This window comes from Schistocerca americana, chromosome 3 (assembly GCF_021461395.2).
Source record: "Schistocerca americana isolate TAMUIC-IGC-003095 chromosome 3, iqSchAmer2.1, whole genome shotgun sequence".
In the NCBI taxonomy this organism is placed as follows: domain Eukaryota; kingdom Metazoa; phylum Arthropoda; class Insecta; order Orthoptera; family Acrididae; genus Schistocerca; species Schistocerca americana.
Window position 1 is genome coordinate 325,358,105 of NC_060121.1, and position 25,637 is coordinate 325,383,741.

At 43.1% G+C, this 25,637-nt stretch overlaps 1 protein-coding gene across 1 annotated transcript in view; it reads right to left on the minus strand.

Annotated features, from left to right (window-relative positions):
- Positions 1-25,637, minus strand: part of LOC124606056 (transient receptor potential cation channel subfamily V member 5) — a 339,427-nt gene that overhangs the window by 52,805 nt on the left and 260,985 nt on the right. Inside the window, exons 7-11 of the mRNA XM_047138016.1 lie at positions 24,526-24,679; positions 19,217-19,367; positions 11,646-11,749; positions 11,477-11,559; positions 808-934 (exon numbers count right to left, since the gene is read on the minus strand). Of these exons, the coding sequence (XP_046993972.1) occupies positions 808-934; positions 11,477-11,559; positions 11,646-11,749; positions 19,217-19,367; positions 24,526-24,679 (619 nt within the window). The remainder of the gene's footprint in view (positions 1-807; positions 935-11,476; positions 11,560-11,645; positions 11,750-19,216; positions 19,368-24,525; positions 24,680-25,637) is intronic.

A 25,637-nucleotide genomic window follows, 5' to 3' on the forward strand; every position in this document is an offset into this window, starting at 1 on the left:
ATGGGTTATTGTTAGTCAGGCCTATTCTTTTGTAGGGATTATTGAAAGATTGCGTTGCGCTAAAAATATTGTGTGTAAGTTTAGTGATGATCAGAATAAGTAAAGAGAGAACTCTCTGAGTACGTTCAGTTTTGCTCAGCTGTTTGCAAATCAAATAACGTAAGAGTTTTTCCAGCACTTTCATTCTTTACACACAAAGTGAAAGTTTCACATGGAAAGAGGAAAGGAAGAGAGCCCATGCAGAAAAAATGAGAGCAGTGTGGAAAAAAAAAGGAAAAAGAATCAAGAACCTGAGTGATCCAACAGGGTCTAATCACACATAATAATAATAATAATAATAATAATAACAAAAAATAAGATAACACTGACCGTTGTTTGTGGTGTTGTGGTGGGTGTGACTGGCGTCACCGTAGCGAATGTGGCACCTTCCTCCATCCTTGTGTGATTCAGATCGCCTTCAATAATTTCTCTTTTCGAGACATTGTGCGAAACTATTGTTACCGCACTTGCGCCGTAGTTGTTCCCGCGATGTTGGCGACTGCGAGAAGCATTCAGTCTGTGCAGCGGACTTGGGTCTGTCGTGTCTGGAACCACACTTGTCATAGGAGAAGTTTTATTGATTCGATTTGCACGGACAATTCCAGCTGCCTTTGGTGCTAGACGCTGGAATCTCTTCTCGCTCTTGACGAGAGACTGGTTAAGCGTGTGCAGTGATCCGTTGGAGGCGAGCAAGGCGAGGGTGGCAGTCGTCCCGTTGGCTGGCGACAGCGAGGTGGTGGCGTTGGTGGCGATGGTGGCGTTGGTGGCGATGGTGGCGTTGATGGCAGGACTCGCCGTCGCCTTGAGGCTGGTGGGGGGCGGGCCCGGCCGCAGTGTGAAGCACACCAGCGAGAACATGAAGTAGAAGCAGAACAGGAAGAACTGCCGGTAGAACCTGCAATCAGTGCACAACGCACTGCTGTAGCCTCACTAAAACAAGTAAAATCACGTAGCAAACGCCAATTTGCGAAATGAGGGTGTCATATCATTAAGTATGTCTGTCCAAAGTAACGACATATCTTATTATTATTTATTTTCTGCAAGAACTTTACAGCATTAAATTGCAGCTCATAGATGCATGTGGTTTTATAGTACTATAATACATTATATTCATCATGGCAGCGACAACAGCAACCGGCAAAAATTGTCTCGAATGAAATCAGCCCACAGTTGCACTAAATTATATTTATTTCAAACCTTGACCACGGTTTCTGCTATAATAATATAGCCTTCTTCAGAAGTCGCACTAATGAATGAAAAGTGTTTTAGCCCAGCGGCTGCGTCAGACCCAATAAAATAACATTTAGTTTAACAAAACTTACATATAATACAAAGAAAAAGTGAATAAACAAGCAAGAATAAAACTTTTAAGAAAAAAAATAAGAAATTTTAAAATTTATAAAATTAAGAAAAAATAAAAGATTCAAATATTTAAAGAAAAAAAAGAAAAAATCACAAACATTAACAAAAAAAAGAAACGAACCCCCGTATGACCACAACAACTTCTCTATTATATATAAATAAATAAAATTAAATATGGCACCAAAATTTTACTTATGTTCGGAACAGGCTTATGTCGAAGTTATTTTATTGGGTCTGACGCAGCCGCTGGGCTAAGACATTTTTCATTTATTAGTGTGACTTCTGAAGAAGGCTGTATTATAGCAGAAACCATGGTCAAGGTTTAAAATAAACATAATTTAGCCGGCCGGAGTGGCCGAGCGGTTCTAGGCGCTTCAGTCTGGAACTGCGCGACCACTACGGTCGTAGGTTCGAATCCTGCCTCGAGCATGGATGTGTGTGATGTTCTTAGGTTAGTTAGGTTTCAGTAGTTCTAAGTTCTAGGGACTGATGACCTCAGAAGTTAAGTCCCATAGTGCTCAGAGCCATTTGAACCAAACATAATTTAGTGCAACTGTGGGCTGTTTTTCATTCTTGACAATACTATAATACAATTTATATATACAGAGTTCAAAAACTCAGTGCCCAAACTAGCAGGGATGATGATGGAGATATTTTGTAATGCAAACATGTGTCGGAAACGCACATAGTTTGAGTATTGAGTATACAGGAGGTTATTATGTGTGATTGAGAATAAAACGGTGTTAAATGTTTTTCATTGATTTGTTGTTCTGATTACTATTACATTATAATAAATGTTCAAAACGAGCACCATTAACCTCTGCACAGAGCAGGTGTCGCCGTAGCAGGTAGTCGCATGCTGGAAAATGCGTGGTGTGTTCGGTATTTGTGTGGTGCTGCAAGAATTCTTTGCAATAAGCCCCTCCGAGTTAACAGGGGTAGAATACACGTCGGATTTCATGTAGTTCCATGAGGTCTGGGGATCCTGCAGGCCAATGTACAGGTCCTCCCTGGCTGCTGCAACAATGTCGCACAAGAAGCTCAGTAGCATCGTCACCGTGGTGTAGCGTTTATGATACTAGGTTGTTGAACTGAAGGTCATGAGTTCAGAACTCTATGAACCATGGACCTTGCCGTTGGTGGGGAGGCTTGCGTGCCTCAGCGATACAGATAGCCGTACCGTATGTGCAACCACAACGGAGGAGTATCTGTTGAGAGGCCAGACAAACGTGTGGTTCCTGAAGAGGGGCAGCAGCCTTTTCAGTCGTTGCAAGGGCAACAGTCTGGATGATTGACTGATCTGGCCATGTAACAATAACCAAAACGGCCTTGCTGTGCTGGTACTGCGAACGGCTGAAAGCAAGGGGAAACTACAGCCGTAATTTTTCCCGAGGACATGCAGCTTTACTGTATGATTAAATGATGATGGCGTCCTCTTGGGTAAAATATTCAGGAGGTAAAATAGTCCCCCATTCGGATCTCCGGGCGGGGACTACTCAGGAGGACGTCGTTATCAGGAGAAAGGAAACTGGTGTTCTACGGTTCGGAGCGTGGAATGTCAGATCCCTTAATCGGGCATGTAGGTTAGAAAATTTAAAAAGGGAAATGGATAGGTTAAAGTTAGATATAGTGGGAATTAGTGATGTTCGGTGGCAGGAGGAACAGGACTTCTGGTCAGGTGACTACAGGGTTATAAACACAAAATCAAATAGGGGTAAAGCAGGAGTAGGTTTAGTAATGAATAGGAAAATAGGAATGCGGGTAAGCTACTACAAACAGCATAGTGAACGCATTATTGTGGCCAAGATAGATACGAAGCCCACACCTACTACAGTAGTACAAGTTTATATGCCAACTAGCTCTGCAGATGACGAAGAAATTGAAGAAATGTATGATGAAATAAAAGAAATTATTCAGATAGTGAAGGGAGACGAAAATTTGATAGTCATGGGTGACTGGAATTCGAGTGTAGGAAAAGGGAGAGAAGGAAACGTAGTAGGTGAATATGGATTGGGGCTAAGAAATGAAAGAGGAAGCCGCCTGGTAGAATTTTGCACAGAGCACAACATAATCATAGCTAACACTTGGTTTAAGAATCATGAAAGAAGGTTGTATGCATGGAAGAACCCTGGAGATACTAAAAGGTATCAGATAGATTATATAATGGTAAGACAGAGATTTAGGAACCAGGTTTTAAATTGTAAGACATTTCCAGGGGCAGATGTGGACTCTGACCACAATCTATTGGTTATGACCTGTAGATTTGAAATGAAGAAACTGCAAAAAGGTGGGAATTTAAGGAGATGGGACCTGGATAAACTGAAAGAACCAGAGGTTGTACAGAGTTTCAGGGAGAGCATAAGGGAACAATTGACAGGAATGGGGGAAAGAAATACAGTAGAAGAAGAATGGGTAGCTTTGAGGGATGAAGTAGTGAAGGCAGCAGAGGACCAAGTAGGTAAAAAGACGAGGGCTAGTAGAAATCCTTGGGTAACAGAAGAAATATTGAATTTAATTGATGAAAGGAGAAAATATAAAAATGCAGTAAATGAAGCAGGGAAAAAGGAATACAAACGTCTCAAAAATGAGATCGACAGGAAGCGCAAAATGGCTAAGCAGGGATGGCTAGAGGACAAATGTAAGGATGTAGAGGCTTATCTCACTAGGGGTAAGATAGATACTGCCTACAGGAAAATTAAAGAGACCTTTGGAGATAAGAGAACGACTTGTATGAACATCAAGAGCTCAGATGGAAACCCAGTTCTAAGCAAAGAAGGGAAAGCAGAAAGGTGGAAGGAGTATATAGAGGGTCTATACACGGGCAATGTACTTGAGGACAATATTATGGAAATGGAAGAGGATGTAGATGAAGATGAAATGCGAGATACGATGCTGCGTGAAGAGTCTGACAGAGCTCTGAAAGACCTGAGTCGAAACAAGGCCCCGGGAGTAGACAACATTCCATTGGAACTACTGACGGCCTTGGGAGAGCCAGTCCTGACAAAACTCTACCATCTGGTCAGCAAGATGTATGAAACAGGCGAAATACCCTTAGACTTAAAGAAGAATATAATAATTCCAATCCCAAAGAAAGCAGGTGTTGACAGATGTGAAAATTACCGAACAATCAGTTTAATAAGTCACAGCTGCAAAATACTAACACGAATTCTTTACAGACGAATGGAAAAACTAGTAGAAGCCGACCTCGGGGAAGATCAGTTTGGATTCCGTAGAAACACTGGAACACGTGAGGCAATACTGACCTTACGACGTATCTTAGAAGAAAGATTAAGGAAAGGCAAACCTACGTTTCTAGCATTTGTAGACTTAGAGAAAGCTTTTGACAATGTTGACTGGAATACTCTCTTTCAAATTCTAAAGGTGGCAGGGGTAAAATACAGGGAGTGAAAGGCTATTTACAATTTGTACAGAAACCAGATGGCAGTTATAAGAGTCGAGGGACATGAAAGGGAAGCAGTGGTTGGGAAGGGAGTGAGACAGGGTTTTAGCCTCTCCCCGATGTTATTCAATCTGTATATTGAGCAAGCAGTAAAGGAAAGAAAAGAAAAATTCGGAGTAGGTATTAAAATCCATGGAGAAGAAATAAAAACTTTGAGGTTCGCCGATGACATTGCAATTCTGTCAGAGACAGCAAAGGACTTGGAAGAGCAGTTGAATGGAATGGACAGTGTATTGAAAGGAGGATATAAGATGAACATCAAGAAAAGCAAAATGAGGATAATGGAATGTAGTCGAATTAAGTCGGGTGATGCTGAGGGAATTAGATTAGGAAATGAGACACTTAAAGTAGTAAAGGAGTTTTGTTATTTGCGGAGCAAAATAACTGATGATGGTCGAAGTAGAGAGGATATAAAATGTAGACTGGCAATGGCAAGGAAAGTGTTCTGAAGAAGAGAAATTTGTTGACATCGAGTATAGATTTAAGTGTCAGGAAGTCATTTCTGGAAGTATTTGTATGGAGTGTAGCCATGTATGGAAGTGAAACATGGACGATAAATAGTTTGGACAAGAAGAGAATAGAAGCTTTTGAAATGTGGTGCTACAGAAGTATGCTGAAGATTAGATGGGTAGATCACATAACTAATGAGGAAGTATTGAATAGGATTGGGGAGAAGAGAAGTTTGTGGCACAACTTGACCAGAAGAAGGGATCGGTTGGTAGGACATGTTCTGAGGCATCAAGGGATCTCCAATTTAGTATTGGAGGGCAGCGTGGAGGGTAAAAATCGTAGAGGGAGACCAAGAGATGAATACACTAAGCAGATTCAGAAGGATGTAGGTTGCAGTAGGTACTGGGAGATGAAGAGGCTTGCACAGGATAGAGTAGCATGGAGAGCTGCATCAAACCAGTCTCAGGACTGAAGACCACAACAACAACATTCGGTTCGAGGACATTCTAGAAGTATCCACAAATATCAAGAATCATTGTACTGGAATGTTCTGTAACTGTATATATAACGTATGTGTTCTGGCCGGAGGCAGTTCGCTCACATTGCTCGTCGAGGCTTTATTGGATACGCCTGAGCTGCGTTTTGTGCGTCGTCGTAAGGAAATAGCGCTCCGTTCATCAGGCGGCTTTTAGGCACGAAAAATTCGCTGGCACCCCCGCCAAATACTCATGGACGGCTCTGCGGTCGTTCTTGAGCTCACAGAACGATCGAAACTGCGTGCACTCATGTTACAGTAATACTTGTTGCATAGATCATGAATACGACATTTCGTAATGTTGTGGAACGTGTCAGCTACACATAAGTTTTCTTTACACATTATAATTTTTTTCGTATTTGATGTCTAAAAACACAATTCTTGTTTTTACAATTACTACTTAATTTCTAAAAATTCAAAGTAGAAGGAGTTGTCATTCAGAAATTTTTAAATTTGTCTTTAAATGCTGTCTGTTATACTTTTAAAGCTAAAGATTTTTGTGGCTGCATAATTCACCCCTTTCTATGCCGAAGTCAGATTTAACTCAGAATGGCGAATATCATCCTTTCTTTTAGTGTGGTAGTTATGCACTTTGCTGTTATTTTTGAATAGGGATGGGCTATTAATAACAAATTTCATAAGAGACAATATGTATTGAGAAGGTATTGTGAATTTCCCAAGTTCGTTAAACAACTCCAGCTATTATTCTGATTACACGCTTTTGTGCAATCAATATTTTTTCTCTTAATGATTAATTAGCCCAAAAATGATGCCATATGAAAGCAGTGAATGCAAATAGGCGTAGTGGGCTAATTTAATGATATGTTTATCACCGAAATTTGCAATAACCCTAATAGCATAAGTAGATGAACCTAAACGTTTCACCAGATCACCGTTGTATTTCTTCGAATTGAATTTCTCATCAGTGCATACCCCCACAAATTTGGAATATTCTGCCTTAGCAGCAGAGTTGTGTTCACAGTCTTTATTTATCAACGGTATTATGCCGTTTACTGTACAGAACTATATACTCTGTGTTTTCTGAAAATTTAGTCTGAATTCATTTGCAGAGAACCACTTATTTTTTTGGGGGTGAGATTACTATACTTGCATCACCATCAAAAAGAACTAGCTTTGCATCTTCATGAGTATAGAGTGACAAGTCATTAATATATATTAAGAAGAATAAGAGACCCAAGGCTGAACCATGTGGGACATCATTCTTGACACATCGCCATTTAAAGGACTCTGCTGATTTTTGCAGGCTATCTGTACTGCTAATTACAACCTTTTGCTTTCTTCCAGCTAAAGATGAATTAAACCATTAGTGCAGTGTCCTACTCATACCACAATACTTAAGCTTATCTGGACTGCAAAGTGTGATGGAGCCCCATCATGGTGAAATCACATCCTCCTTCTGATATTAAGGTTTAGCTCCTCCAGTAAAGTGCATATCTCCCAGTTCTTTCCACGTGTACTATGGCTCTCAAACTAACATTTGGTGTAGCAACGTTAGACACTGTGGTATCGATAGTTCCAATGCCACAGTGTAGGTGCACTTTCTGCCCATTTCATCAGGAGCAGACGGCCTGGAAACATCGCTTCAGTTTCAGATGCAGTGTTGGCTTGCTATTGAGACTTTATACTACTTACGACGGGAATACAGCTTCGCAGCTACCTGCTCATCATCGCAAAGTTATGCAACCATTTATTAACTTGTTTTTGCCTATAGTAAACATCTTTAATTTTACACGTGGTACCGAAGTGCTTTACTTCTCCTGCTACTCGCTTCCGTCATTCGGCCTATTTTGCATATCACAGGAGCAGACCCACGCGCTGCCTTCCAGGGCGGTACAAAAGACACATCGACTGCTCCATAGTGTATTACATAAGAATGCTCAGTGCTCACGCAATATGGGTTTCAAACAAATGATTGCTTTACGAAATATGTCTGTTTTTGTTCAAAATGGTTCAAATGGCTCTGAGCATTATGGGACTTAACATCTGAGGTCATCAGTCCCCTAGAACTTAGAACTACTTAAACATAACTAACTTAAGGACATCACACACTTCCATGCCCGAGGCAGGATTCGAAACTGCTACCCTAGCGGTCGCGCGGTTCCAGACTGTAGCGCCTAGAACCGCTCGGCCACACCTCCTGACCTCCGTTTTTCTCTTCTATATCATCCCTGGTAGTCTTGCCAATAAATTTTTGAACAGACTATATAACTTAGCTGTATTACTGGCGTGTGCAGCCTATTACTAATTAATATAAAATACACTATCTATAAAAAAAGTATCTGGACACTATTAGCGGACATTAATGTGGGATATGTCCATCCTTCACCTTCATGGCATCTGCAGTTCTGCCGAGGACCCTTTCAGTGAGAATTCTGAATGTCTGTGGATGAGTGGCAACGACTCCTCTACTTTCGACTGAGAAGAGAAACGCTCGTCCGAGTTCGCAGTCAGCGATGAAGACGACAGCATCGTCTTAGATAGGGCACCAGTCTATTAAAAATCTTATGCACAACTTTACGCGAACATTGTCAGTATTCTGCAAATGAAGAGTCTTGTAAATTTGTCTGCATCAAGAGGTACTTTAATATTCAGAGACTATTGTAAATACTCAGAATACTCCTGTGGAAATGGATTGTACAAAATCAAGTAAATTTTCATATCTATACCGTAAACAAGCGGACTAGTATTTTATACACTGATCAGCCAGAACACTAGGACGACCTACCTAATAGCGGGGATGTTCACCTTTGGCACGGATAACAGCGGCAACAAGGAAGCAATGAGGCCTTGGTAGGTCTATTGAGCGATCTGGCACCACATCTCCACACACAAGTCACCTAATTCCCGAAAATTTCGGGGATGGGAGCGATGTGCTCTGATGCGACGTTCCATCTCATCCCAGATGTGTTCGATCGATTTCAGTTATGGCGAGTTGGGGGACCAGAATTTCAATTGGAGCTCGCCACTGTGATCCTCCAACCACTCCATCACTCTCCTGGCCTTGTAATATGGCGCAAGATCTTGTTGAAATATGCCATTGCCGTCCTGAAACATGTTTGTTATGACTGGGTGTACGTGGTCTGCAACCAGTGTACGGTACTCCTTGGCCGTAATGGTGCCTTGCACGAGCTCCACTGTACCCATGGATGCAATGTTCCCCACAGGATAATGGAGCCGCTCCCCAAGACAGATGTCAAGACCTGTTCCCCTGGAAGACGACGGATTCGCGCCTTATCATCGGCTTGATGAAGAAGGTATCGGATAATGCAACGCTCTGCCATTGCACCAACGTCCAGTACCGATGGTCATGTGGACATTTCAGCCGTAGTTGCCGATGTAGTGGTGTTAACATTGCCACATGCATACGGGGGCCTATCGATGGGGGCGTTCGCTGCACCGTGTGTGCAGACACACTTGTACTCTGCCCAGCATTAAAGTCAGATGTTAGTTCGGCCACAATTCGGTGCCTGTCTTGTTTTACCAGTCTGCCCAGCCTACGACGTCTGACATCTGTAATGAGGGTCACCTCCTGACCCTACCACGTCTGGACGTGGTTTCACCTTGGTTCCGCCACGTGGTTCAGATACTCGCCATAGAACTCCTCTAACACCCGACGAGTCGCGCAGTTTCCAAAACGCTCGTGCCGAGCATCCGGGCCATCACAATCTGCCGTCTGTCAAACACAGATAGATTGCGCGCCTACGCTATTCTACACATGGACAGCACGCTCATTGATACTACAGCCGCGCGGGATTAGCCGAGCGGTCTCAGGCGCTGCAGTCATGGACTGTGCGGCTGGTCCCGGCGGAGGTACGAGTCCTTCCTCGGCATGGGTGTGTGTGTGTTTGTCCTTAGGATAATTTAGGTTAAGTAGTGTGTAAGCTTAGGGACTGATGACCTTAGCAGGTAAGTCCCATAAGATTTCACACACTGATACTACTACATGCAACGTGCGTGTGTCGGACTAGCAGTCATTCCTCGCCAGATGACGCTGCTATCGCCTGGACAGGGTTTATATCGATAGTAGGCCGGTGGTCATAACGTTCTGGATGATCAGTGCATGTTATAGTTCTACTGTTGTAGCCGGCCGCTGTGGCCGAGCGGTTCTAGGAGCTTCAGTCTGGAACCGTGCCACCACTACGGTCGCAGGTCCGAATCCTGCCTCGGGCATCGATGTGTGTGATGTCCTGAGGTTAGTTAGGTTTAAGTAGTTCTAAGTTCTAGGAGACTGATGACCTTAGATGTTAAGTCCCATAGTGCTCAGAGCCATTTGAACTATTTGCTGTTGTGCTGGCGAGTGAATTTTCGTACGGTGCAACACAATATGTGCTCAGTAACTGGGTTAACAGAAACTATATTTTACATGAAATTATGTATTGTAATTTTGATGCTAAAGCTATATCGTAATTGCTCGCACAACAAGTCGAACAAGCACTGCGGTCAAGGTTGTAATGGTGTGCAGTATCTAAATGTTTGTTAGGAGACATAAAGATAAGGAAAAATATTTACTGCTCACCGTTGACAAGTCCGTGCTTCAGTTGGAAGGCAAGTGCGTTTTCATGTTACTTGTAGAATTGTAATAGCACAGATAGTTATCAGCTGCTGAGAATTTTTCCGAGTTGTATGGCCGTGGTCCATGGAACTCTTCTATCCCTGACGTTTCGTCCAAAGCTACGCTGGACATCTTCGGAGGTGCTCCTGGTTGTAATGAGTCTTGCCGACAGTCGGAGCACCTCCGAAGATGTCCAGCGTAGCCTTGGACGAAACGTCAGGGATAGAAGAGTTCCATGGACCACGGCCATACAATCCGGAAGAATTGTAGGGTGCTGAAACATCCGGTCGTAAAAGCCTTCATTGTATGAGAGACAGTTATGTTAGAAAACGTTTTTTATGAGTTATTTTGACCAATAAAGTTTCATGATTTATAATAATGTGTGATAGTATCACTTGAATGCTTATTATTTCCCTTCCCTCCGGCCCCCCTACCCCCCCCCCCCCCCCCCCCCGGGACATTTTCCAAGGCGACATTGTTAATCAAAGATTAGTTACAGTCAGTATAATTGTTTGTGCAGTAATGTTAATGTGCAGTTAACAGAAGAAGTGATGGAAATGCCGTGTGGCTAGGGTCTCCCGTCGGGAAGACTGTTCTCCTGGTCCAAGTCTTTCGAGTTGCCACTTCGGTGACTTGCGTGTCGATGGGGATGAAATGATAAGGACAACACTACACCCAGTCCCTGAGCGGAGAAAATCTCCGACCCAGCCGGGAATCGAACCCGGGTCGTTAGGTATGACATTCCGTCGCGCTGACTACTAAGCTACCAGGGGCGGACAGAAAAAGTGATCATTTAATTTCTTAAAGAAAAATTGTTTTTCACTTATCGGTACGGTCACGGAAGTTAACAGAGGCGTTATGACATTCAGTAAGTAACGGGTGAAAGCATATAAAAGAAAGGTTAAATAAAAAGAAGTACGATACATTTGACATTCCAGTAAACGTGGTCGTTACAAACGGTACAACAAATATAGCAACATTAGCAGTTGCAGGTGGGAACTAAACATTTAAACAATTTGTCTCAGTTGTGTACTCAAGTCCACCGACAGGTACATACTTGAATTTTACAAAGGCGTTCCACTTAGCGTGCAGCAGGTCGACCAGAACGCCGTCCATCAGCTCTAGATGGTCGTCTTTCTCCTGAAAATAGAACGGCAAAAGGAAAAAAATAGTTATGGAAAGAATAACTATGCTGAATAAACTCACGAAGTTGTGAAGAGACTTACCCCAAATACTACCAGATTCAAGGCTGAGTTCTTGCTGATGTTCCCTGTTTCGATATCGATGGTATCGATCTGCGAGAGCGGGTAGGCTGCGCACGTGATGCTTCCTGATCAAGTAGGGAAGTCAAATACCACTCATATAATTTCACTGTGAGCTTTCTGTTGTTAAATGTGTCAAGTCCGTCAATTTATGTATCAGCCATCTAGTTAATACAAGTATTTGGTTGCATTTTCACACTGTTCATAAAAAAGAAGAAACGCTCTTTTGCACTGATCTTTGATAGGTAATAGTAGCCTCATTCAGTCGCATGACTTAAACGGTCCCTTTGAGCACGAGGTCGCAAGATCAGTATTCAGCAAGGCTTATTTGAAAAATATTAACCGCTAATGACTCACCATGTGTGTCAGGAGAGCGGCATGAGTGCCCTGGAGGTGCAGAGATCAAACTTCTATGGGATGTATGTATTGCAGCTCACAAAATGGACATCGTCGACAGTCAAGAAATGTCAAAACAAACCATTAAGTTGCAGCATGAACACCGAATAAAAAAAGGCGCGCTACAGTGATCACAAAGATTCGCTTTTTTAAAATTTCGTTGTCTTACGTCTTCCAGTTCTGTAGCACTGAAGTTACGCAGCCATCCACTGCTTCCCTAGAAATCACTGTAATCCATGTCAAGCGCAGTTTGAAGTGCGTAACGTATATTATCACGCACACCCTGTAAATTGTAGCGAGCGTCCTTGAAACGCATGAACACAGTTTTTGTAACAAGTGCGCCTTGCCCTCCCTTAAGATCTCCTATGTACATAATTATGTTTAGTACCCGGTCCTTGACAACGACTATCCTTTACTACGTTTCACTGGAGACGGGATTTATGGCTCCCTGAATTACATGGCTCGACACCCGTTTCAATATCATTGTCACTTGTTAAATACGTATCGTCATCATTGCACTGCTCACGTACATTGTCCGCACAGTCCACTAACTCATTTAGCAGAAACCTTAATATTTCAGGTGCGACTTCTTTTTCACTCTGCGAAATTCCTTGGCTCTCTTTCTGACGAAATGTCAACTTCGGCAATTGTCGTCGTAGATATAATGCAACGTTTGGTTTGTTTATCGTTGTCGTTGCTCTGCTTTGTGTCAACACCTCCAGCACTGTAGCATTGTTCTGAGTTACTCGTCGACCAGGCATTCAGCTACACTCCGTAGCCTCATGCTGTGGTCAGCATTGGATACCTCCAGTCCCGCCCCACTATTGCCATTAGCAGACAGTATTGTGGTTGCATGGTAGAAAATATGTGGGGCGGCGAATGCCATAAACATCATTGACATTTTGCGACCTCGCACTCAAGGCGTTCCTTGTGAGACCACGTAAACGTTTGCAACCTCTAAGTTGTCAGTAATTTTCGGAATGTGACTCACTACCATTGCTACTTAAATATTATCTGTGCCAAAAAGATCAAGACTATTCTACTACAGGCACTTGTGTTGAAAATGCTAGCAGATTGGAAAGTAACTGTCAGTTTTCTTATTCAGGGTTATTTTGAATTCGACATATCTAATACCTCTTCGAAGATATCTCCAACAACGGAAAATGGTTGACAATAATCCTTCTTTCGGGCAGAAAAGTTTTGTGTCTGAGATTGAAATATAAGGTCCGGCTGTCGAGCTCTGGAAGGAAAAGATCCGACCACTTCCATCGAATGTCAGGACGGTTGCTTCGACAACGCCACCGCCTTTACTCTCAGGGCACATGCTTCGTCTTCCTATGACTTTTGTGTCGAATATAGAATTATCCTTCCTTCATTCGTAGCTGATGCTAAGTTTTGCAATGAAGTAAAGCGGTTGTACGTTCATAGATTTGAAGGTTTTGATGATACAGCTACAAAATTTTAAAAAAAAGTGGTGATATGAATTTCACTGGGAGTTGAATTTGTCATACTTCTACAATTTGTGTTTTCCCATTGTAAGTTTGGGACTGAAAAAACAATAATTTTACTGAGGAAATATTTTCTGCTGCCAGGCATGATTTATATCTACCTAAATTACGTAAGACTCAATTGTGTTTCTGAAATAAGTGTTATTACATTATATATAAAATCTGACTCTCATGTGGGATGCTGCACTGTTCTAAAAAATTAGCTGTAATGCAAACGCAAGTTAATTTGTTGTTAATGGTGTTTACTTTCCTACAGGTACTGGGAATACTAAATCATGAATATTTTGAGAAAATTTCGACTCACTTTCAACCCCACCTGTGGTAAGGAATGGTACATCAGAGTTACAGCTACCATTAGGCTGCATCAGGATAATAAAATACTAAAACAAAGACAAGACAGGCAAGGAATTACTGTATCACCACAATTATTCTCAGCAGTCCTAAGGGAAGTTTCCAGATGGTTTAAATGGAAAATGTTAAAGGGAATGCACGTTAGTGGAACATTTCTGAACCATCTTCATTCTGTTAACGAGACAGTATTGTACACCTTTAGAAAAGATAAATTTCAGTGGAATGAAAGAACTTTGTAGAGCATGTGGGAAAGTAGGATTAAAGATAATTTACAGTAAGACTACAATAATGTGTATGGAACTCATCGAAAACAAACTTGCACAATTTAACAATATAGTTACTGTGACTTTTCACTCTTTCCCGACTGACTGTTGCGAATATACTGCTCGGGTTTGCTGCAATATTTCATTGGTGCAACTGCTCGACATCTTCAGGTGGCGGGAGTTGCTGCTGCCACTGCTGCAAGACTTGACTGATGGTAATTTCGTTTTCTTCTCTTTGGTGTGATTTCATTCCCCTGCTCCAGGCAGGGGGTGGGGGGGCGGCTGTCAGCGGCACAATCCGCCGCTCTTCAGCCGAGTGACATAACAGCTAATACAAGAAGAAAATTATACAAATAAAAGCGATAAAAAGGGGGACATAAAAACAGTGTAACAGGAGGTAATGAAGGTAAAAATGCACTGACATGGAGACGTTCATTAGGGGATAATTAAAAAAGTCGACATAAAGTTAAAAAGAAAGATACAATTCGCGATTTGTAGGGCACAAAAAAGACACTGAAGTCACACGCACAGGTTAAAAGATGGCCACAATACTAAATACACTCCAGAACAAGACACTTTAAACCCACTTGGAGAGATGAAGCCTACATGACGAAGAATAAAACTGCCAGGAGGGACCTGCCGAGGGAGATGCCTGAGAGGATAGAAAAGGAGGGGAGAGCAAGGTGCAGCAGGGGAGGGGGCAGGATGAAAAGAGTAGGGGCGTCAGAGGGTGCACTAAGAGGCAGGAGACAGGTGGGGCAGGAGATGAAGAGGGGAAGACAATGCAGGAGGGAGCGCAGGGACACTGAAGGGGAGCACAGGAGAGGGAGGGGGCATTGGAGGGGAAAAGCACTTGGGAGGGGGAGGAGAGGAAGGCCTGAGAAGGAGGCAGGGGAAGGTGGGGTTAGAGTTGGTAGGAAGGGTAGACGTCAGGGCGAAGCTCATCATCTGGGAGGGTTACATGCTGCAAGTTGCATTGGGAAAGGAGGCGGAGGGTGTGGAGATGGAGAGAGTGTTGGACACAATAGTAAAGGTGCGGCAACAGGCTGGGGGTGGAGAGGAAGGGAGACGCCAGGGGGTGAGCGGGATTGAGGCGGCAGGCAATATAAAGGGTGCGGATGTGTTCAAGGAAAAGGAGAAGATGGGAAGTAATTGCGCCGTGGCGTCGAAATTTCTCAGGCCAGGAGCAGGTAATACACATGCACAGGAAGACCTTTCGCAGCTGGAGGAAAGGCCATCCATACATGCTCTATGGGCAATGACTGTGCTGCCGGACACTCCTGTGGTTAAAGGCTGAATTAAATTTCAGTAGTACGTTGCGTCACGTGATGAATCGGAAGTTCTTGTTTCCCCTGTTCTGATTTAATGGCAGCCAGTGCTGGATTCCATGCTCCACTTAATTGAAAACTTTCATCGCTTTTGATAAGATTGTCCACAGCACGGATATGTATGGCCTACTAGACAACACAGTCCCAGAAAGATGACGGTGGGGATAAAATTGCAGTCTTTTCTTAAAACGTGCGATGCCCTGTGTCCAGGCAGTGTTGCGCCACCGCTGATTTACCAGGTTGCCGCTGGCGTGTATGACGATGGTGTTCGACACAACGTTCTTGCATGGTTAGACCTTCTCAAAAAGAGTTCTATTCCTTATAAAGTCATTAAGAGCCTGCACCAACACGCTGCAGTTCTTCCAAGACCGCATGGGCTACGGAAGACACATAAGGATAGGTCTCCTCTCTGACCAATAGTGAGCAACATTGGAACTCCTACCTATTTTCTGCCCAAACATCTTACTTCGCTGTTGGAACCTCCCGTTCGAAATTTCCAGTTTACAGTGGAAGTGGAAAAAAGATGGCATTTTACCATTCCTGGATGTCATGGTGAGGAGAAAAGCCGATAGCCCACAGGGACACAGAGCTATATTTTCAGGCCACAAGTTGTCATCACACTGCACAAGGCGGTAGTCTTGCGCTGTTTGGTGCATAGAGCACATGTGGTCTCAGATGCCAGCAGTCTGTCTGGTGAGCTAGAACACGTAAGGGCAGTATTCTAACAGAATAACTGTTCCGATAGACAGCTATGTCATGCATTCCGTTCTGAGAAAATTCAAAGCAGGGATGTAAATGAAGATGCGGAGCACCCACTGCAACGGCGTTCTTGCCCTATTTTGGCGGCATGTCTTCAAGAATAGAAAGAATCCTCAAAAGCCACGACATCAAGTGTGTTTTCCTGCCACCAGCTAAATTCATGAATTTATTGTGCTCGGTCAAAGACGACCTTGGTCTAAGGAAACGTGGCGTGCATAATATCATACGCCAATAATAGAAAAAGTTATATTGGGCAGACATGCCGAACCGTGCAAGAACATTGCGTCGAACACCATCGTCATACTCGCCTGGTGTAACCTGATAAATCAGCGGTGGCGGAGCATTGCCTGGACACGGGCCATCGCATTTTTTCGAAAAGACTGAAATTTTATCCCCAGAGTCATCTTTCTAGGACTGTATTATTAAGGAGGCCATATGTATCCGTATGGTGGACAATCTTATCAACAGGGATGCAGGTTTTCAATTAAGCGCTGTCTAGAATCCAGCACCAGCTGCCAGTAAATCAAAACAGGGTGAGCTGTGGCCGGCTCGCGTTGATGCCGTTTTTTCTTTTTGGCATTTTCTCATCATAGAGTGGCGCCTTATTGCTCCCTCAGTTACTACCTGAACGAGTTGCTCTCTTGCCTCTGTCAGTAACAGCAGCAGCGTTTATCGATACTAGTACTGCTGAACCATCTTTGGTGTGACCGCTATATTTTCCATGTAGTGTGGTGTGTGCGGGTAGTCAGTGGTGGGCGGTCAGACCGGGGCCGCTGGCAACATGCACACACAGTCAGAGCTGTGAGGCACTAGCTGCAAGAGCTGCAAAGTTCGTCGCCCATCGAACCTGGATACTGGAGTTGAGTAATCAGTTTGCCTGTTACAAAACCTCAACTGCTGTGACATCTCTTCGTTCATTTCTGGTTGTTGCTTCCTGGGCCATTCCCGCAAGCAGCAATGTATGGTGTGCTGGAGTTGGCAAATTTTGCTGCCATCTCCCTGTATGGTGTATAACTATTGAAATGATTGTAACTTATTAGTGAAGTGCACCAATGGTATCTTCTGCCTTGTGACCGCTAACGTTCCGGTTACCTGCCCTGGTCGTTAGAGTAGTTTTGTGCCAGTGTGCTTTCCTCGCCGTGTTGATGCTGTCCAGCATGGCGTGTAGTTCGACAGCTTGATGTTGTTCTCCTTTTTCTTCTCTTTGAGTGGTTATTGTTACTTGACTCTGTTTAGCTTCCAATTATGAAGACATAGTGCTGCTGCGATCTTCGTCCTTGCTGATATTTTCGCTTGTCGTGCCGTTGGTTGGGTGGAAGGGAAGTGATTAGGTTGTTGGTTGGTTCTTCAGCCGTCCTAAGTCGTGCTGCCACCCGATTATTTAGTGTTACGCTTGGCTGCCTGTCTCGCCTAACCTGTTGTTAGAGTTTCCTCCCCAGGCCGGCTCTTGGAACACTTCTGAACACCACTGTTCTGTTGTTTGGGCTTGGATTTTCTTTTGTTTCAAGTACGGTGCGAGGCCTTCAGCCATGTATTAAATAAGTTTGTTTTAATGTTCAGTATTTGGCCCTCAGCGGAACCTTAAGTGAAATATTTTAAGATATGGCCTTCAGCCGTCTGAAGCAAAAAAAGGAAAAATAATCATTTGATAATTTTCTCCCTATATAAAATTTTTATCCAGGCCTTAAGCCTTGAGTTGTTCTATGTTCAGTATATGGCCTTCAGACGAACTTAATGTGAAGTATTTTGGGATACGGCCTTCAGCTGTCAAAGAAAAAATCATTTGAAATTTCAAAATTTTCCTCTCTATCTTAATTTGTTATCCAGGCCATAAGACTTGAGTTGTTCTATGTTCAGTGTATGGCCTTCTGCCGAACCTTATGTCAAATATTTTAAGATTAGGCCTTCAGTCTACTTAAATTAAAATTTGGAAGATCTTTGTCTAAAACCATTTAAAATTTCCTTACTGGAGTTCTTGTTATCCAGGCCTTAAGCCCTCAGTTCTTCTATTTTGTAACTAAGGCCTTCAGCCATGTGTATTCCTTAACGCAATTTTAATAATTTGTGTTCTGGCCTTCAGCCATATTGTTTCTGAGTTCTTTTAAGGGCATGTGTGATTAAGTGTTTTGGACAAATAAAGTTTGTATGTTTGTGCAACTAGCAGCAACTGATTTGGGCCCCTTTCCACAATCTGATCCGCTCTGTCCTGCGAAACCATATTTCACAGTTAAACAAGAACTTCCGATCCATGACTCGATGCAACGCACAGCTGAGATTTAATTTAGCTTTTAACCACAGGAGTGTCCAGAAGCACAGTCATTGCCCATAGGGCACGCGCTGAAGGCCTTTCTGTAGCACCCAGCAGGGGTCACTAGGAGCGCCGCTTTCCTCCAACTGCTAGCGTCTTCCCTACCACACATATTGCCTGCTAGTGGTGTGATAAATGTCGACGCTGCCCCGCGATTATCATCAGTCACGTCTTGCAGCAGTGACAGCAGCAAGCAGCAATGTATGGTGTGCTGGACTCTGCAAATTTTGCAGCCGTCTTTCTGTATGGTGCTTAACTATTGAAATGATTGTAACTTATTAGTGAAGTGCACCAACGGTATCTTCTGCCTTGTGGCCGCTAACGTTCCAGTTACCTGCCCTGGGCGTTAGAGTAGTCGAGCAGTTGCAGCGATGAAATACTGCGGAATTTACCCAATACAATCCGGCGGCAAACCCGAACAGTGTATTTGCAGTGCAGTTACTATTTTGTGAGATCTTGCATTGAGAACAGTTGAAGACGACGACTAGGTGGTCAGGGAAAGAAATAACCAGAAGAGTAAAAGTCCTTTCTCCGCTCTTCGCACTGTGCTAATTCTAGCGTCACATGACGCCTGAATAGTTGTCGAAGGCTGACTAAATGACCAATCTACAAATCTACTTACCTATTTGCCAGTAGATCTCTCTTTCTATGTTTAAGATATGGAAAAACATCTCTATTCGAGCCAGCTTAGCGGCTAACGTGAGCGGTGTGAGGTTGAGGTTATTCTTAATGTCGAGTGAAGAGCCAACTTCATAAGCCATGTCGAACTGGGTCTGCAAAACATGAAACCAAAAAGGATATCATCAAGAGACACATTAATACCGAACGAAACAGTACGGACAACTGTTTGACAACGCTCGCCTTAGATTCATAAGGTTTCCCATTTTTATTTATTATTAGACATCGGTTTACATAGCAGTAAAGAGGAAAGATCAGTTTTTCTTGCTGAAAATCTAGTTTGTGTTATTTTGCTACGCCCAGTTGTTCTTGAAATGAATCGAGAAATGAACTGTTACGCTGTTTAATATTGAATGTCTGATCGCCGAAGTTGTACCCGGTGTCAAGACCGCTAATGCATGCTTCTGTAGTGGCGTTCGACTGTGTGGTAACCATTTTGCAAGTAGTTTTCACTACCAACATTTGACACACGGGGAGCAGGGATTGTGAAGTACAGTTTCAGATAGCTACACTTTGGTCATGCATTAGACCACATCTGTGGTCTAATGCATGTGTCACTAGTGACGGGTTAATGAACATGTGCATTTACAGATTAAGCTGTTTTACGATGTTTGTATACGTGTGCTCGCACTGTGTAACAACGACACGAATGTTTGTAACAGGATTGACAACGACACACGAATGTGTCAGCTTACATTACGTTGACATGGCTTAAAGCCATAAAATCAGTACTTGATAATGGCCTAAGGCCGAAATTGCAATAGTGTAATAAAAACTTATAACAGCCACTGGCGTAAAGATGATGTCCTTCTGCACAGTGTGTCCGTCTATCGAATGAGTAGGCTAAGCTCGGCGAACCCCGTGGTACTGTTAAAGAGAAATATGCTGTATGGCGACTAGGGCTTCTCTCTATTCCTTGTCTCCGATTTATTGTCGTGAACACAGCTCTCAAATATCGCATACACTCATCACTGTCAAACGAAATTGACATATACAGGGTGAACATCTAAAACTTGCGCAGCAGATATTGCGGAAATAGCAAGTACTATTGATGTGCAGTTTTCGCAGAATGGATTGGTAGTCGCGAGCTCGTATTGCTAGTCAATCAACAGATTTTTAATAATATTTAGAAAGTGTATTTTTTGTGCAGACATACACTTTTTAGATTGAACCGTGCCTGTTTATATTAACAAACCGAAAGTAAGATAAATTAGAATCTCAGTGGTGTTTGTTATAAGATTCTAGTGCGAGTCGCTTACGGGACATCCATTTTGAATAGTTCCCATACCGATACTAGTGCAATACCTGTGGCAACAGACACTAAAGTACAACTCAAGTGCTTACACTAGTTATGTAGATTCTGATCAGTAACGAGACCGTTGAACATCAGGGGTTGTGTGGTGTCACCGCCAGACACCACACTTGCTAGGTGGTAGCCTTTTAAATCGGCCGCGGTCCGCTAGTATACGACGGATCCGCGTGTCGCCACTATCAGTGATTGCAGACCGAGCGCCGCCACACGGCAGGTCTAGAGAGACTTACTAGCACTCGCCCCAGCTGTACAGCCGCCGTTGCTAGGAAAGGTTCACTGAGAATTACGCTCCCATTTGCCGAGACGATAGTTAGCATAGCCTTCAGCTAAGTCAATTGCTACGACCTAGCAAGGCGCCATTTATCCTTTGCTATGTATCTAATGAAGCATGTACAGTAACAAGACCAATGTTCACCAGTTGTGGATTAAAGTTAAGTATTCCAGCAGCTACGTACTTTTCTTTATAGCATTAATTACGTATCCTGTTTCAGACCTCACGCCAGCCTGCGTGAGCTTATAGCGTGCATTTCGGCTTCCTCAAACAACACGGTGTTGGCACTTCTGCCGACACTTCATATTGTATTCAAAATGACCACCGGCAGCGTTGTACATGCTTCCAGACTGGTATGGAACAACTGCTGCATACGTGCTGGCGTTTCATCGGAGATGCGCGAGCGGTAATACGTCGTTGCGTATCATCGGGTGTAGTTGGCATGTCCTTGAAGACAGCGTCTTTCAGCTTTCCCCACAGACAAAGTCTATATCCGTCAAATCCAGGGAATGGGACGGCCAAAGTACAGGTCCTTTGCTTCCAATGCATCAATTTGTAAACAATTCTTGAAAACACGCTCTAGTAATTCGTGCACTACGGGCTGGACAGCCACCATGCTGGTACCACAGGTTCCTCTTAATCTCCAGTGGAACATTTTGCAGTATCCGTTTTGCAGTATCCGTTGAAACCCACATCACTCGTTTACATTCCTTGGACTCTGACGTTCCACCAGCTGAAGACAATGGAGATTGTCAACAAACCAATATGGCGTCGTTCGGCGGTTTGTCTGGCCATGATTGATAAATGTGGCGGCATCACTGAACAAGATACATGATATATTGAAGAGCCAAAGAAACTGGTACACCTGGCCTAATATCAAATGGTTCAAATGGCTCTGAGCACTATGGGACTTAACTTCTGAGGTCATCAGTCCCCTAGAACTTAGAACTACTTAAGCCTAACTAACCTAAGGACATCACACACATCCATGCCAGAGGCAGGATTCGAACCTGCGACCGTAGCGGTCGCGCGGTTCCAGACTGTAGCGCCTAGAACCGCTCGGCCACCATGGCCGGTCGCCTAATATCATATAGGACCCCCGCGAGCACGCAGAACTGCCTCAACACGTGGCATGCACTCGACTGATGTCTGAAGTAGTGCTGGAGGGAATTGAGGCCATGAATTCTGTAGAGCTGAACAGCACGTTGAAAAGCATCCCAGATATGCTCAATAATGCTCATGTATGGGGAGTTTGGTGGTCAGCGGAAGTGTTTAAAACCAGAAGAATGTTCCTGGAGCCAATCTGTAGCAATTCTGGACATATGGGGTGTCGCATTGTCCTGCTGGAATTGCCCAAGTTAGTCGGAATGCACAATGGACATGAATGGATGCAGGGGATCAGACATGATGCTTACGTACGTGTCACCTGGCTGAGTCTTACTGCACGCATCAGAGGTGCCGTATCACTCCTAATGCACACGCCTCACACCGTTACAGAGCCTCCATCAGCTTGAACAGTCCGCTACTGACATGAAGGGTCTAAGGATTCATGAGGTTGTCTCCATACCCTTGGACATCCATCCGCTCGATACAACTTGAAACAAGACTCATCTGACCAGGATACATATTTCCGGTCATCAACAGTCCAATGTCGGTGTTGACGGGCCCAGGTGAGGCATAATCCTTTGTGTCTTGCAGGCTTCAAGGGCACACACGAGTGGGCCTTCAGCTCCGAAAGCCTATAGCGATGATGTTTCGTTGAATGGTTCGTACACTGATGCTTGTTAATGGCTTAGCGTTGACATCTGCAGCAATTTGCGGAAGTGTTGCACTTTTGTCACGTAGAACGATTCTCTTCAGTCGTCGTTGGACCCGTTCTTGCAGGATCTTCCCGGTCGCAGCGAAGTCGGAAATCTGATGTTTTACCAGATTCCTGATATTCACGGTATACTCGTGAAATGATCGTACGGGAAAATCCCCACTTCATTGCTATCTCGGAGATCCCGTGTCCCATCGATCGTGCACCAACTATAACACCACGTTCAAACTCACTTAAATCTTGATGACCTGCCATTGTAGCAGCAGTAACCGATCTAACAACTGCACCACACACTTGTTGTCCTATATAGGCGTTGCCGATCGCAGCGCCGTATTCTGCCTCCTTGCATGCCTTTGTATTTGAATTCGCATGCATATACCAGTTTCTTTGGCGCTTCAGTGTACATCTGGAGCATCCTGTCTTAATGTCCATCTATAGAAACTAACATACTTCTCATAGCCGTTTCCATACAGCTCTTGATCGAAGGAGATGTGATAGGGATGGAACCTATGTCAAGGGCGAATGCATAGGACGCTTGACTGACTCATGCCATTTCCTCGAGCGTTTGCTCGGGGGCTAACGTACGGATCAACTGCAGCAGCAGCACGAATATAAATTTCCCGCTATTCTGTCGTCACTTGTGTCCTTTTGTTACCTTCTAGGTGTCGTACTACCACTTTCACGTAACTGGTTGAAGAGGTTGATAAATTACTGCCGAGGTAGTTAACGTCTATTGAGACATCTTGTCGCATACACTGTACAAGAGCGAACTGCATTATTCTTCCTTCACTCTCCATACAGCATGAGCATGTCAGCTTTTTCTGCATTGGAAAATCCCATCGTCCACTCGCGACCTACTTCTTGGACTGTTACGTACTAAGTGACTAGCAATCGCAGTGCACTTAAAGAACTTACAAGCGCACCGAGGGCAAACATAACAACTTCGTACCTAGCAACTACGCAGGTTGAATTGCACAGACATCTGTCGATGTGGAAGCTTTTCAAAATATGATATCTCGTAAACGATTCACTTTAGAATCCTTGGAGAAACACCACTGTCATTTACCCTATTTTTAGTCTGTTACTAGCAATAGACACTGTTGCACTTAAAAAAGTGTATGTTTGCACAAAGAATACACTTTATGTTATTACAATCTGTTTACTGGCTGGCAGTACGAGCCCTTATTTGCCAGTCAATTCTGTGAAAATCGCACATCTACATCACTTACCAATTTTGCAATATTTGCGGTTCAAGTTTTAGGTGATTGACCCTGTGTTCTTGTGACACAACTCTCACACTTCGCGAAGAAAAATGTCGTTCTGACTGAAGAGAAAAAACCATTCAAGTAAGTGGGTAACACCCACCGTCTACGAATTCGCCATCAAACACAAATATATAAATATGTAAGGCGAAGATGGGCCTGTGATGAAGGCGACTACGATAAGCTATGACTTCTTGTTGTCTTGATTCTAAAACCTGCACGGCAATCACAAGATGTAAGATTGTGAATAAATGAATTAATAATCTATGAATAGAGATAGATAAGTGCGTGACATACAGGAAGTTTGGGTCGGTCTGAAGAGTGTGCTCGGATAGCTTAAGTTCGCAGTAAATGGGAAATCCGGTTTCTGGTGCTGGTCCGGCACAAATTTTCATATGTCGTTTTAAGTATTACATGTATACCTCTTACAGCTGAAGTTCAGCTATAAATTTCAATATTTGAAACTGTAGTTCGTAATAAAATATACGTATACAGTAACTAAAACCACACATTTCTACAGTGTAGAAGAGTAACAGCACACAGCGGCAGCTGTCTCGTTAATGGAGGACGTATGGTGCGTGTTACTTGCCATCTTCTTGTGGATGACGAGCATGTGCAGCGTGGTGTTTCCGTTGGTGTCTTGGCTATCTGGGTTGGCACCCTTGGCGAGCACCAGCCGGTAGCACTCCTCCTGTCCCAGGCAGGCAGCGAAGCTCAGCGGGTATTCCCCCCAGTACACGTAGCTGCCAACACGCCACGCCAAAAATTTTGCTTTACTTTTAATGTGTCGGCAGGCGAGATCCTGACTGCTGAACATTGATAATTGAGTAATAGTCAATAATATCTGTGAGAACTTGAAAGTATCATGTCCAAAATTATCTTTAAAAGTGAAAGTATCTAACTCAAAATTGTTTCCTTTTTAATTAGTGAAAGTATCAAATATAAAATTGTTCCAAAATAATTATTCAACTAATCTGCATCTGACTGCATCTGCCAAATTGTCTCGTTCATTCCTCCATTTTGCCAGTAATGAAACATGTATTTGACTCAGCAATCAAGTTTAAGAGAATAATGCCATTTGTGCAATGGCATTAAGATTGTACTGAAAAATTAACTTTTGGCCCTTATGTTTACTTAATGAAATTGTATCTTGACTTGAATAATGCCAGTTGTGCAATGGCATAAAATTAGTTATTTGAAATAACTTTGCTCTGATAGCTTTAGTTATACCAAAATCGATTTCAAACCACGAACTGCACATGTATATTGCATAGAGGCCTCATTTTCTTTACCTTCTTTCATTTGATGGGTAACTTTACTTTACTTCTCATTTTCATATTCAGTACAAGCAAAGGATGTGGATTATGATTCAGGCTATTAGATTTAAACACAATGTTGATCTCAATATATATATATATATATATATATATATATATATATATATATATATATATATATATATATATATATTGTTAAAAATTTGGGTCATATACAAAAACTACCATTTTCAACATTTTTGCAGCATGAATCTCTCTTACAAAAAATTTTACAAAACGCTTACTGCGTAAAAACTTGGACATACAAATCTTAACTCTGAGCATTATATAACAAAAACTATTTTGAAATCCTTTTATAGCTTCTCCCATTGATGTGCTGAAGTTTGCTCAGTGTGTAACCTGAAAATTGCGTAGTGCGAATCCT